General features: G+C 37.9%; 1 protein-coding gene across 2 annotated transcripts; it reads right to left on the reverse strand.

Annotated features, from left to right (window-relative positions):
- Nucleotides 1-2,826: 2,826 nt before the first annotated feature.
- Nucleotides 2,827-9,930, reverse strand: LOC109194420 (cornifelin homolog B). Of its 2 annotated transcripts, none has more exons than XM_019354385.2 (4): nucleotides 9,840-9,930; nucleotides 5,189-5,287; nucleotides 3,911-4,056; nucleotides 2,827-3,099 (listed from the first exon to the last, which is right to left on the reverse strand). In XM_019354385.2, the coding sequence occupies exons 1-4, from the start codon at nucleotides 9,913-9,915 to the stop codon at nucleotides 3,010-3,012; spliced, it is 411 nt and encodes a 136-aa protein (XP_019209930.1). In that variant the 5' UTR covers nucleotides 9,916-9,930; the 3' UTR covers nucleotides 2,827-3,009. The 2 variants fall into 2 exon arrangements, with proteins under 2 accessions (XP_019209930.1, XP_019209931.1); XM_019354386.2 differs by lacking the exon at nucleotides 9,840-9,930 and adding an exon at nucleotides 6,284-6,453.
- Nucleotides 9,931-15,894: the final 5,964 nt, after the last annotated feature.

Here is a 15,894-nt window from a genome sequence, read left to right on the forward strand (position 1 = left end):
AGGACCAACCCTGTGCTTGTCAGTAAGGGGGTGTTTTAGCTTAGATAGATAGTAGATAGTATTGATGTTTAGTTTGTTTCCGCTTGTGTGTGTGAATCGTTTGACCAAACCACTATAAAAGTTACCCTTCAGTGTCTTTGTGTTTAGGTCAGTTTGTGAGTTAAGTTGTGTATACTGTTAATTTTGCTTAAGTCACTTTTTGAGTAGAGTTGTACTTAGTTGATCTCTTTTACAGGCCAATTAATCATATTTAGAACTTTGAACTTTTTCGGGGGCTCAGAGACATTTTTTTTGTCCTCTGTGCCTTTGGTGCTACTCAGAATGTGAACTGAATACAGGGAAAGTATTTTGGAAAAGCGGATCTTAAGACACTGAGAAAAACAAAAAAAAGAGAAACCAAACCTCAAAAAGGGAACTATTCTGAACCTCTAAAAAATGTTTGATCCCAAATGTCTAGCCTGTAATGTACTAATGTGTTCAGAATTGATAACAAGAAAATACCACAAAATGTAAGGAATAATTATCAAAGAGGGTAAAAGCTCAATAAACTTGTCTATAGTAATCTGAATGTTTCTAATACACAATATGATGAGAAACTGTCTGTTGTAGCCTCTGTGTAACATGCACATGGGCAACATGAAAATGAGGAAGCAAGAAATCTGCAAACTGCATCCGTGGTATGACTTACGAAATTATACTTGGAATCAGGCAGATGATGCTGACCAAGAAATCACATGCCAGTGATCCTGAAATACCTCCTAATATTTACTCAGAAATGGAGATGTTTGTCACACACTAGTTGAGAAACTGTCAGTAACAGCAGTGAGAGCTGTAGCTCATAAAAGAAGAAAAAATCTACATGAGAAGAATCGCTTTCTTTATTTTGCCCTTTTCTGTGGACAATCGACTTGTGTAAATCTACAACTCTCCTTCTTAGATCTTCACTCACTTTCTTGGGCTTTACTATATTTCAAAGTATTGGTTAGTCCAAATGCTTTTTATGCTGCACTTGTAGTCAATCATCATCACCAACGAGAAGTTGACAGGCTTCAACCTTATTAGGTCAAAAGACATGTCGAAAAATACATTAAAATTTATGCACCCAACTCTTAGTTTTTAAAGTCATCAAACACGTGTGCTGTGCAATTATTCTACGCTGGAAAAAGAACAGTTCATGAAATAATTAAAAGACCAATGATGAGTGGATATAAACATCTGACCATAACTGTATATATTTTTCCATGAATTTACCCTCCCTCTGTCCTTCTCTTGAGCAGATGCCCTATGGCTCACACATCCGGTTGCCTAACTCATTACTCAGATGACATTTCAGTATTCAGAATCAACACGTTTTGTACTTTTCTGCTTATTCACTACACTGAACAAAATGTGTATGTTTGTTACATCGAATGAAATATATCTTTGCTCCTAAAAAGATTAGCTTCAGCAAATTCACGTACAGCTATACTTGTTGTTGAACTCTGTGTTATATTTCTATTGTCACTTCCTCAGTGGAGGTGAGCCTCTGACATCTTTTAACAATGGTCAGTTAGGCTCTGGTGTTTAAATGATGCTAGTACTAAGTACTATCATGCTAGTTAGTACTAAGGGACCCAAAGTGTGCCAAAAAAATATCACCAGCATCATCGCAGCATGGATCCATATTTTCATAATGTTTACAGCAAACTAACATCTGAATGTTTTGGCAGAAATCGAGACTTGTCACACCAGAATATCAAACTGTAGCCTCACTTTCATATTGTTTATTGTTTCACATATGCCACATGTGAAAAGTTAAGCATTATTTTACAGTTCTGGAATTTTAGCTCCCATTTTGGGTCTGTAAAAACCCAATAACTTCTTAAACTTTTCATATTTCCCCCTTGGACACAACTTTGTGTAAATGAAATGAATACAACAGTTTGTAGTATATTTAATTAAATAAGCTAAGCCTCAAACCTTTTTGTTTCATTGTTTGTTTGTTTGTTTTTTAGTTATTTAATTCCTGTTTTGTCAGTTATCTATAATTCTGACCATTTGTTGGTTGATGTTGTCTGACCAACTTACCAAACAAAAAGAAGAAGGCAATAATAAGAATTTCACTTTTCGGTGTTTACCTTTACTAAGGCAGTCAAGGCTTCATTGTTGTGTACATGCATGGTCTGGACAGCTCTAAATTTATTTGTAGAATAAAACAAAATCTGCTCAAAAAATATAAATCTGAGATTCGTGCATAGCCATAAGTTCTGTGATGTACAGGCATTAGGGGGGCCAACTAGTGGCCGATAAATATTATTGCAGCGATTCTTCGCCATGCATTTTTACCCAGGAAGCAAGAGTAAACAAAGATCAGCTATCGAATGTGACTACAACTGCAGTGTCAGTGTACTGCTCTGGCGTTTGCTTACATCAGTGTAGCAAGAAGAGAGGGCTCAGGCAACTGGAAGCATTGATATGCAGCAATGCTCGAGGCTTTCACATCAGAATAAGAAGAAGCCAATCTGTATCACAAAAGATTTACTAGACAAAGAACTCAAATGTTTATGATTTGGGGTACTCTTGGTTTCATTGGTAGATATTTTTATTTGTTTTGCAGGGCTCACTGAAAGCCATTTGCAATAGAGCACTTTTATTTTTATTTTTATAACAAATTGGAAAATAATATAAGGTGATAAAGGGCTGTTACAGAAGCAGTAGAGTTTCTTTCAAATACAGCTAAATGAATGGTAGTAATGCCGTTCACAATTAATGAATATGACTAGTTTATATCTGAACACTGGTTAAACTCAGCTCTGCGGAAGAGGACAATTAATCTCAGACATGATGTTGTATAAAATTAAAGGATTTTATTGGCCTGAAACAGTCACCGGATTCAAAACATTATTATGACAACAGATTTAAAGCATTTTGCTTCAGCAGTGACATAGGCCCTCAACACACAGCCAGAATGTTTGCGTCATATCCACAGACGACCTGCGTGCTGACCACAGCCGAGGTGGCGGGCTACTGTTATTGCCTGATCTTCAGCTCACGATGCATCTGGCACCAAACACACGGGTAACACCAACACACTTTACAGCAGTCATCACAGAACGATCCCTGCAGGATGGAGAAGAGAAAGCAGAAAGACAGAGGATGAAGCAGCAGGAGTTACCGGGGTCCCTGCAGTATTTCAGCCTCTTCACCTTACAATATAAAGCGCTTTCAGGCAACTGCTGTGGTGATTTGGCACCATATAAAAAAATAGAATTGTGCTGTCGTGGTTGCCACTGCGTAAAAAGTGGGCAATACTACAGTATCAGGTACGGCACTAATTACTGTGAACTCAAACCAACATGACTAGTAACAGAAACATGCAGAGGAGGCTTTCCTGTGATTTACAGACAGTAAATTTCACATCACAACATTCAACATTCATCTGTTTTTACTAACAATAAAGACGTAAATGAACGTAAGCAGTCTCTTTCTCCTTATCTGCTAAAAGCTCCACTATATTCACTAACTATCAGCTTTTTGATGCTGGCAGGAACCTGCTACAGTTAACTGTTAAAACAGGCTCATGTCAGCACTGAGAGTAACATGAACAGTAAAGCTGTGTCCATTAAAAATGCTGTGTAGACCTGATAACCAAATATCTGAGAGTTTGTTAAAACAAGCAGCCGCAGGTGCAGTTTTCTTCCCACATTTTATGCTATGAAGTTCATTTTAGAACCACATCTGAAATACACACATTCAATAATAAAGACCAATCTCAGGACTTTTACTATATTCTGAAAATATCATAACTTATTACTCCAAGCAGAAACCTCCAGGACTTTTAGGAAGTCTTAAAACTGCACTTCCTCCAGTGACCACATCTATCTTTTAAATGTAGTTTGTAACAGTATCCTCCATCTCAAACCAGTCTTACGACAATGTTGTGGCGCTCTCTGATGGACCCACGGAGGAAGCAGGACACCACACCACAAACGTCCAGCAGTGGCATTGCACAGCACCATCCATGTTTACTGGCTGCATCACACTGCATGCAGGGGAAACACCAGAAGCCACAGCAACCTTTGAGGAGAAACATGCACGGAGTATTATATATATAATGTCCACGTGTCATATATAATAACTATGTTTTAAATCACAATGCAAACAACATAGATTTTTACTAACGCTGCAGTTTCACTCTGTTTTATAAAGACATGGAGAGTTTCAGTTCATTGTTTAGCACTTCTCCTTCTCCGTGCTGTCAGTTTGTGTGTTTCTTGCGCATCTTCCTCTTCTCATGCCTGCATCATGTTTTCTATGGCTCATTGTACATCATGAAAGTTTCAGTGGCTATTTCTTCATATTTTGACTGCGTGATTTTGTTCCAGTTTCCAGTCAGTCAAATTGTCCTTTAATCCTCCTCTGTGAGAGTACCATTGAAGCGGGGCAGCATTTCTTTTTTTGCTTCTACCTGCAGAGACACCTCCACCACAGCATTTATGCCTCCACACTTCTGCTCTTGTCGTCACATGTTAATATTACATGTGGCATTATGAATGCTAATGCTAGTAGATTTTACAAGAAGTTGTCTTGTCAAATGAAAAATCTTGTATCTTTTGTTTTATTGTCTTTGATTTAAAAAAGTCACTTTGGGATATAAATGGATATGTTGTTTAAATCTTTCATTGTTCCTTTTTTTCAAACATTTTACCTGATTGTAAAACATGAAAGAAGATCTTAAAACATACATATAGAGATATAATAATCCATAAAAAAAAAAACATGTTTAAGAGCACAGTTATGTATGTCCCTGTGTGACACTGTGACATGAAGGTCTCCACTGAGTTTGATCCACTGTAAATTTTGCACTGGTGTACCATTGTGATGTTTTTGGTATCCTCCAGGGGGAGCTATTTCAGCTCTCCCTGAGTGAAACCACAAAGAGACCAGATTAGGTCAGTTTTAACATTTAAATTCCTGTTCCCATTAAGGCAACTTAAACTTTGTTGCAAATGACAAAGTGGTCAAAGGCTCTATAATGCTACTACCTGGACATTCTGGTGAGATAGTGTCACTGCTTGAAGAAATTCTTGAATATTTACTGACTTTGGACTCTCTGCTAAATTATTGCAAAGAAAGTCTGAAGCAAAGTCTAAGGAGACGGTTGATGCACTAATCGCTGCTGTTTGCAGAAATAGCTCGGTTGACTTACAGGTCTCCATATCAACGCAGCATTCACAAAGGCCGGTGGTCCACTGCCCAGCACTGGCAGTTGTCATCACCTGGGTGGGCTGCTGTTGGACAGCCATGGCTGGAGGAGATAAATCACAAATACAGATACAGAGTGAAGGTTTATAAGAGGATTTTTAGCTTCATGTAAATCACTATGAAGACCTGAGACCAGAGGCACATGTTATTTATGTGCAGTACAGACAAAAAAGTTCACTGTGCAACAAACTACTAAGAATGTATATATATATATATATATGTATATACATACATAAAAGCCATACATGTGTTATTTGCATCTTTAAAACTGGTGTCTGATAAAGTGTGTGTGGTGTCTATGTTTATAACCTTATAATAACTGAATAAGTTGCCAATGAAATACAGATGCACAGAGCACAACTGAACAACAGATATGTCACTATACAGAACTTAATGGCCTCATGAGCATTTTGAGAAAACTGTGACTGTGATTTTTGCATTATATAAATAAAACTAAATTGAAGTTTTGGACTATTTAAAAATACATTTTGCTATAATAAAACCTGCTGTAATTGTGCACGTAGATCTGAACTTTGATGCCAAAATTCAAATTCGTGGCCGATCACTTCAGAAATAGAGCAGGTGAAGTAACATCAGGCCTCTCCACAAGATGGCGTGGAAAGGTCTGATGTTACTTGCATAAAAACACAACTCAGGCAACCCATAACCAACCACACTAATATCAGTTAGAACTGAAAGCAGCATTTTCAAAATGATACAGCATTTTGAGGAAGTCAGAAATGTAAAATGCTATATCAAAATTATATAACATTTTAAACACTGTTTCATTTATATAAAAACACAGAAAGTAAAACAGATGTGAACTGTGATGGATATATTTATTTATTATCATTCATTTATCATTAAGTCCGCTTATTTTGTTACTGCAGTTGAAGTATAATAATAACAATAATAATATTAATAATGTATCTATCATTGCACCTGCACGTCTTCCTGATAACACTTATACCAAAGTATCATAAGTTCAAAGATTACTGACTCTTTTAAGCTGTTCATCAGTATAAAATGCTTGTCCTACCTTTTCTGCAGATCTCTGAGCTCTGTGTGGGAACAACTTAGTATCTAACTACAAATCAGGGAGTGAAAGAGGAATTGAAGCCTTAAAAACCGATTTGAGCCTAAACAAAAACACATGGAAGGCCAAAGCAGGGATTAAAAGTGGGACTGCGTGTTTTTGTCGTTTGTTTTGTTTTGTTTTTGCCACCACAAAGGAATGACGGCGGGTATCTGTAAGATGCAGTATTTCAGCATCTAGCTAACCCTACTGAGGAGGAGCGAGGATAAAGGGAGTAACGTTTTTTAAGTGTCAGGTACACAGTGGCTGTGGTTTCATGCTCAGAGTGAGGTCACGTCAACTGAGATTCAGCAGAGATTCATTTGAATTTTAGCTGAAGTTCCTTAAGTGAATTCCACCTTCATACCATGTAGAAAAAAAGATGGCATAAACAGTTTACTGGCAGTGTAGAGGGGACAACTCATGAAACATCTGCTCACATCTGGTATAATTCAGGTGTTTACATTCAATTCAATTCAATTCAATTTTATTTATATAGCGCCAAATCACAACAAAAGTCGCCTCAAGGCGCTTTATATTGTACAGTAGATAGCACAATAATAAATACAGAGAAAAGCCCAACAATCATATGACCCCCTATGAGCAAGCACTTTGGCTACAGTGGGAAGGAAAAACTCCCTTTTAACAGGAAGAAACCTCCGGCAGAACCAGGCTCAGGGAGGGGCGGCCATCTGCTGCGACCGGTTGGGGTGAAGAAGGAAAACAGGATAAAGACATGCTGTGGAAGAGAGACAGAGATTAATAACAGATATGATTCGATGCAGAGAGGTCTATTAACACATAGTGAGTGAGAAAGGTGAGTGGAAAGGAAAAACTCAATGCATCATGGGAATCCCCGGCAGCCTACGTCTATTGCAGCATAACTAAGGGAGGATTCAGGGTCACCTGGTCCAGCCCTAACTATATGCTTTAGCAAAAAGGAAAGTTTTAAGCCTAATCTTGAAAGTAGAGATAGTGTCTGTCTCCCGAATCCAAACTGGAAGCTGGTTCCACAGAAGAGGGGCCTGAAAACTGAAGGCTCTGCCTCCCATTCTACTTTTAAATACTCTAGGAACAACAAGTAAGCCTGCAGAGCGAGAGCGAAGTGCTCTAATGGGGTGATATGGTACTACAAGGTCATTAAGATAAGATGGGGCCTGATTATTTAAGACTTTGTATGTGAGGAGCAGGATTTTGAATTCAATTCTGGATTTAACAGGAAGCCAATGAAGGGAAGCCTCAAAGAGCAGCAGGTCAGCTGATCACAGCCTGTAAATCTACTCGAGCTCTCAGTCAAAATTAATGTGAGTTATGATTTTTTTTTTCCCCCACACTGATCGATTACAACCAATTTTAGGGTTCCCCCACCTGCTGAGTCCACCTAACCCCTGACTGTACATATTTTTCTGTTCAGAGGCAAAGCCACCCTCTACAATGGAGGCAACAGAAAATACAGATATATTTTTTATTTTCCTTCTTCCCCTTTATCAGATTCAAGCTGAGAATAATTAGAATTAAAAAAAATAGACTAAAGGTTTTATTCCCATCTACTGATATTATTTTATCATTATGTTGATAAAGCACAAGGTTCAGTTAGCTTTTCACAAAACAATAGAAACATCCTCCAAAGAGCTACTTTTTACAGTACTTCAACTTCTACTGGAGTATTTTTTAACAGTAGTATTTGTACTTCTATTTAAGTACACAATGTAAGACCGAGTCCTTCGAAGGCCGTGAAGACCGGAAGTGCAGCTGTTAAATTGGATGGTCCTGTTGTCTAGCAACTGCATCAGTAGCAGCTATGGCCTTGGTGGATGACTGAATTAGAGAAAATCTTTATTTTATGTCATTTATTTTACTTGTATTGGTGAAAATGTGTTGTTTCATTGGAGAGATGTATCTGAGAGAACACCACAGCCATGGGCTCGCTGTGGGCAACAGTAATGTTAACTTTAGCTAGTAAACTACTTTGCTTGTGTCAGGTTTTGTGTGGAGGAGAGGAAGAAGGAACCCAAACGCAGGATTCGCAGGTAGGTGAAGACTGGTGAAGGTTTATTATAAGGGATGGATGAACAGATGGCGAACTGACACTGACTGGCTGGATAACTGAATGACTGACTGAACAGAGGTAACACACGGAAAGGACAACATAACATCACGAGAACATCAATGACACGACAGTGAACGAGTGGAAACAGAGGACTTAAATACACAGACTGATGAGGATGATAATGAGAGACCGGTGAGTACACAGCTGAACATAATCTGGCTAATAACACAAGCTGACATGGGAAAAAACAGGAAGTGGGAACATTAGTGTGGCAAACTAAACTGAACATGAACAGAACTGAAAACACTGGGTCACCGACCCAGGAACCCTGACAGCTTGTGTTGCTAATGAGACTAGCCTCATTTCATTTTTGATAGTACAAATATAATTGTCCTGGTCCGTGGGAGTGTCTTTATCAAAATATCTGTTAACTTGCAGGATGAAAACAAAATTTTGACTTTTAAGCACATGGACATTATTTATATGTTTTAATCAGAGAGAGAGAGGGGAAAAGCTAAGAGAAAAGGGCAACAGGAAATAAAATCCTGCAGAAATGTTGGACTTTATAAAAAAGGAGACAGGCTCAGGTTGTCACTTGTTCCTCTGGATATTTGAGTGAGATAAAAATCCAGTACTTACTCTTAAAAGTTTATTTCTGGACCACTTCGTTCGACCATCTGCGATTTTTCCCAAAATGTCTTCAACTTTAGATTCAAAATGAATCCTGGCATATGGGCAGCTCACAACCCATCTTTAAAATCCAGGGAAATTTGTGGGCCACATTTAGAGGACCCTTCGAATTTGGAAAGTCTTTGTCATTTTGCTGTGACGTAATCGGCCTGAAATTGCAGCCTTCGAAGGATGCAGCCCCTGAATTTGGACACAGCCATGGTCCTCCAGTCCCTTTGCCTTTTCACAGTTCTGTTTTCGAGCTACTACAGGTAGCAGCCGTGTTCACTGGATCTCCATAACGCCTATCATCTGGTTCTGATATGACAGGGGGATGATTGGAAAATGGCATTTAACACCCATCAGGGCCACTTCGAGTACTTGGTCAAGCCCTTTAGCCCACCAATTCCCCAACCGTGTTCCAGGCCTTTTTGTCCCATATGCCACACCTACTCGGTGAGGCGCATCATGGATGTCAGACATTGTGGGTGAACTCTTCAATATCTGGTGGACTGGGAGGGGTATGGTCCAGAAGAGCATTCCTGGATTCCCTTGGTTGGTAGTTCTGGATAAGACCACGCTCTGGGAATTCTATCATAGTCATCCAGATAAACCCAGTGGGTCCCAGGAGGCTCCTGTTAAGCTGGGGTTACTGTCATGGTCCTCCAGTCCTCCTGTGCATCTTCACCATCTCTCTCTCACCATTATGTCTTAATTCTTTCTCTCTCTCTATTGGGGTGTGTGTGTGTGTGTGTGTGTGTGTGTGTGTGTGTGTGTGTGTGTGTGTGTGTGTCCACTTACCTTGCAGGGTCAGGAGCCTCCTGTGATGTCCACCCTCTCCCTGCCTGCCTGAAGCAATCAAGCACCTGTGAATCATCTGGCAAGCAACAGACTACTATTTAAGCTGGGACCTGACCTTCAGTCTTCACTTGAGTGTGGTCTGACCACAGTAGTATTCTCACTTGTGTGTAAGTCTTATTCCCTGTTATCATGACAAAGATTTCCAGTGTATCCTTTCCTCTGTTTAAGATGCCCCATAGTGTGAGAGAGTGTGTTGCATGGTGGAGAGAGGAGAGTCGGAAAATGTTGAAGATCAGAAAAACAAAGAATTGTTGAAAGACTTTGTATAATAGCACAATGTTCCCCTGCACTGTAAATAAACTCACTAAACTTGCACTTCTGAGTCCTGCGTTTGAGTTTGAGCACAGATGACCATATTGTGATTTAATAATTAATTGTTCAATAAAATATTCAACAGTAAATTATTTTACAAACCACTGTTTTCCATCTTTGACTACTATTAAGACTATTTACATACACTCCATGTTCTAATATGTTAATTTTTCAATATTGTGGTGTTTTGAGTTTGGGTTTTTTTTATATTTCAACACAGATGATTTAAAAAGCCGTCGAGTTTAATAGGTTACTGCATCTTTTTCATTTCCTGTTAATTGTTGCATCGGGGAAAAAAAAGTTTAAATCACGTACTAAACCAATATTTTAAAAAAAACAGAACATCAGCCTGGGAACTGAAAACAGGAAGTGCAGTGTGGGACAGCAAACAGATTTCATTTCTGCTGAAAAACACACAACAAAAGGAAAACTATAAATAAGGAATAATTATCAGAGGCTTTGTGATAATGTAAGCAAATGTTTCTGTGAGCTCTTCTATACAGCGTGAAGCTTATGGAAACCCATATACCAAAAAACCCAATAACTCCAAAATCTGTGAAATCTCATTCATTTAACCATAATGCAAAGGGAACACAAAGAGGGCATACACTAACAAGAAACACACTGTAAAAGGAAGTTAGACAATATGATCTTGCCCACATAGCCACATTAAAAGTCACCAAGTTCTAACAACAGTCCTTGTCATGTTTTCAACGAGTCCGGTGAGACACAAACAGGTAAGGCCTGCAAAAAAATCTAACTTTAATTCTTTCACATAATACATTTAAGATTCATTCACTAACTATATTGACACACGTTTAGATCTTGCAGTAATAAATAAGTTTTAAACGAAACTTTTCTTTGGTGAGCTGGTCCTTCTTCAACAAATATCTTTTCTTTTGCTACGGAGGAATATCACGTGGCTCTCTTTGTGTCTTCGTATGTTCGATTTCTATCCAGGCATAATGCTTGACAGCAACAGGTCACAACACATCTGCGGGCCTTGGGCAATAATATTAAGTGAGAGAGTAATTTGAAACATTTTTGCACATCTGCAGCTGCTGCATGGTGTCATTTATGACTAAAAATGTCACTGCCTTCCTTCAGATTGTACCTTGGTGATTTTCGATATCATATTCGTTGCTCAAGGGGTAGTTGGTAAGTGAGAGATTCATCTACTGATGTTTGAATTCATTTTATATGCTGGAAACAAAGTTTGAAAAATCAAATAATCAGAGGTGTTTAATAAAGACACTCATCTTTATCTTTATTCTGTGCCCTGTAGGATTAGTGTACTGCAACGACTGTCCGAGGCAGCCCTTCATCCCCGTCTATTTGTGTTTTTTCATACTCATACCCATCTTGTTGGCACTGAGCTCGTGCTACAACTGTTGCAACATCGTTTTGTGCTCTGTGGCCATCATCTTCTATGTTTGCTGGTTCATCACAGGTGAGCTTTGAGAGCTGAATCCAATTTCTTAACACCAAAAGTCAGCTGATTTTAGAAATATTACAGACAGCCTGCACAAGCAAAGCAGATTTTTTTTAAATTTCCCAACCAAGTTAGATGAGTAGCAAAGCAAATCAAAAGAGCAAAAGAGTAGCTGATGTTGCAAATCTAAAATAAAAACTAGAGCTAATAATACGATTGTTAAGTAACCATCCATCAGTGCATGTAGGGAAAATAAGATTAACCTCCTGAGAGGTTAATTAGTTATTTATTTGTTCCTTATCTTCTGTAGACATGTGATGCATCAGGTCTTGTTTGATCACAGAAGGATGTAACATAACGATATATTGCAGCACACATCAATGATCTTTCCATGCTCTCACAGACCGAGGCAGCCTTGTTGCATTCTGTTTAAAAGAGTTCCTGCTTTCTAGAGAGCCTAATCTTCAAGAATCTGCCTAGGAACTAGGAACCAGTAAATTCATATCTTAGGTAGCCTGAGGTAGCCTGAGGTAGCAATGCTGTGACCACATATATGCTGAAGAATGGTTTCAGTTTTAATGATACCTTCAGAAATGAGCACCTCCCTCTGGTTTGTGTGCTCTGAATTTTTATTTCCTAAAACCTGGTTGTCTGTTTTCTGTGAGATGTAATCAGAGGACCACGTGTTTTTGGTGGCTGTGTTGTTTTCATGTTTCGTGCTATGTAAATAAAAAGAATTGAAGGTAATTTCAGTACAGTTGTAACTGAACTGATAAAGGCAGTTTAAGCAATAGAATCATGACAGCTGTGGCCATGAAATGTGGAAGCTGCAAAGCTGTGCAAAGCTGCAAAGTCCATGTGGTATCAACAGAAAGTCCTGAATGTCCCCGTGACGGTACAGTAGCACTCATATTGATTGCATGAATGGATATGTGACATAGAGGTCTCAGACTCGTGTCTCTGACAGAGAATAAAAATTAATTGTTGAGTCTTATATTATTGTTTCCCTTTGTTTACTGGAAGTGTAAGACATGCTTAGTCAAAAGAAATTTAAAGATGAGCTATTTCCTTATTTTATTTCATGTAAACGTAACAACAGCTGGATGCTCATATTAAACACGGCTGAGGTTTTAAATCATGTGATCTATGCAAGTACGCGAAAACTTCAGCTCTGAACAGATCCGTTGACTTACATTTAATAATTGGTTTGCTGATTTAAAAGTTAAAATAGATCATTCATAACAGAGAAATAAACAGGGGTTTTTGTCCCTCTCATGTGGCCAGAAATGAATTTGTGCAGCTTTAAACACCAAAGCAAAAAATAATGAGTTAGCACATTTGAAAAGCAGTTAATGTTGTGGAACAAGTTGCTTTTCTCGTAGCATAAGAATTAATGCATTACAGCAGTATTTTCTTAGTGAGCAAGCACCTCTGAGTCTTTTTTTTTTTTTTACATTTCTCCAGGTAATGTGATGATCTACTCCATTTACGAACCGAACTACAATAAAAATACAACAAAAGCCGATCCGTACTGCAACCAGACGCTCTACCTGTTTGCATTTTGGAGCACCAACCTGACCTACATCCTGTTAGGTGCGCTCTTCTTGTCCTATTGCTGTTGTAAGCACCGAGAGGCTGATGATGATAACGACACTCAGAGGCTGCTGCGGGGATGAAAAGAAAACTAATGAATAAAAAATGAAGCTTTGAACATATATGTTGGAATTTGGCTTTCATACGTGTCTTATATATGTTTAGAGCATTTAATAACACAGCAACACACTTTTTTCTTTTCAGAGAAATGTCACAATTTACAGGTAAAATACAAAGTTTAGTGGACAATGTTTAATCTTTTTAAATTATTTTCACAGCAGATTTCTGTTATCTAAACATTTGACTGGATTTTTTTTAATAATATATATAATGCTAGGCAGAATAATGAACAAGCATATTTAAAATAACTCAAAACAGAATATTTATTGGATAGAGCTGTTTAGTCAGAGGGTAAATTTTTTTTTTTTTAATTCAAGTGTTTATTAAAGTCATACAAAGAACAAAAACGAAATGCACAGTGTTTGATGGCGTCTTTTGTCCTTAGACTCATATATACAGTAGTCTGAATGACCGCCATCACATCAAACAAAAATTTTCTACATATAAGCATACATTCACATATAAGGGTAAAATTTAAAAAAACAAACAAACAAAACACGTAAAACAAAGAAACATACGCATAAACAGGTATAATATGTAACTATATACATCCAGAGAGGGAGCAGCTATAAAACCAACACTTTCGGTAGCATATGGTGACATACCATTACTAAATATTATTATCAAAAACAAAGTAAGCAAGCAAGAAAAGTGCCTGGCCATTCCTTCAATGAGGAGTATCAGCAATATCTGGCCTTATAGAACTCATATAGCGGAACCATTTTCCCCAGTGTTTTACGAATTTCTCATACTCAAGATTCACTAAAAAAGTAATCTTTTCCATCTTGTAAATTTCAAAAGTTACATCAATCCAGCTGTTTAATGTTGGTGGATCCTGTGTCAACCATTTTTTGGTCAGTGCCTTTTTACTTGCAGCCAGCAGCACACCAAATAAGTATTTATCTATACCCTTTATGTCTGGGGAAAGGAACAAATGTTCTGCCATTCCTCTTCTGTAATTACCTGACCTCCATCTTTCTCCCATCTTTCTTTTATATACTTTGTTGAATAATTGCTGAGTTCATGGAGACTATTGTATATTTGTGAGATTACACCTTTCTTAATTTCTGACTTATAAGCATTTACAAAGAGTTGAATAAGTGGCCTCACGGTAGTAGATGTTTGGTTTTTGATGCTTCGGGTGTAGAAGTTTCTTAACTGCAGGTATCTATAGTGGTCTTGGTTTTCTAAATGGAACCTTTGCTTTAGAGTTTGGAAACTCATGATTTCATCCTTCTTTACTATACCACACATCGATGTAATTCCTTTATCTATCCAGTTTTAAAACTAGGGTCCATTTGATTTGGTGTAAATTCCGAATCGTCCTTTTCCAGCTTATTTTCTTTTACCACCATTTTCCAGACCCCTAGTGTGGCCTTTACCACGGGATTTCTTATTTTGGAAATGTAGTTCTGTAGATTTTTATCCGCTAGAACTGCCTGTATATGCATGTTGGATATTGTTTTGCTTTCAATTTCCTTTCATGCTGCTTTATATGAGGGATCACACCAATGCAACACGGCCCTAATCATTGCTGAGGTATAGTATTTTTTTAAGCATGGGAGGCCCCAGCCGCCTTTCACTTTAGGCAGCTGCAATGTTTTGTATCTTATTCTGGGTCGTCTCCCTTGCCATATAAACCTAGAAATTGTTTTGTCCCATTCAGTAAAGTCTTTTTGATTAATCTGGAGTGGGAGAGTCTGAAACAGATATAGAAATCTTGGTAAAACATTAATTTTGATGGTTTCTATTCTGGAGCTTATGCTCAGACATGGGATATGATTCCATTTTGTAAGGTCCTCTTTGACCCTTTCATATAGATGGTTATAGTTTTTGTCAAATAATCTACTTATATCTTTAGTAAGTGTTACCTCCAAATATTTAATTGAGTCTGTGGTCCATTTCAATGGGTATGTTTGTTTGAGCTTTTCGGATGGACTATAATTGTAGGGAAGAGCTTCAGTTTTATTTAGATTCAGTTTGTATCCTGTCATTGGGCCCATGTTTTTAAGACAATTCATTACCTCCGGCATGGCCTCCTCAGGTGTTTTTAGGAATAAGAGTACATCATCTGCATAGCATGCTATTTTATGTTCCACATCATTTATTGTAATACCTACGATTTTTCTGTTTTGCCTAATATGTTGGGCAAGTGGTTCCTGAAAAATAGCAAAGAGAAGAGGAGACCAGGCACAGCCTTGTCTCATACCCCTCTCCAATGTTAAAGATTGAGTTAGGTGGCCATTGATCCTAAGCCTTGCAGATGGATTATCATATAGTGCTCTTATGTTATTTATTATTAGTTCATCAAAACCAAATTTATGCAAAACTCTATATAGGTATTGCCAGCAAACAGAGTCAAATGCCTTTTCAGCGTCAAGACTGATGATCACAGCCTGCTCTGTATGTTGTTGTATATGGTTCATTATATGTAAAGTGCATCTTGTGTTATCCTGGGTTTGACGTTTATGTATAAAACCAGCCTGATCATTATGTATGAGATTAGGGAGTATTTTTTCCATTCGTTTGGCCATTATG

The sequence above is a fragment of the Oreochromis niloticus genome, linkage group LG3, assembly GCF_001858045.2.
Source record: "Oreochromis niloticus isolate F11D_XX linkage group LG3, O_niloticus_UMD_NMBU, whole genome shotgun sequence".
NCBI lineage: Eukaryota > Metazoa > Chordata > Actinopteri > Cichliformes > Cichlidae > Oreochromis > Oreochromis niloticus.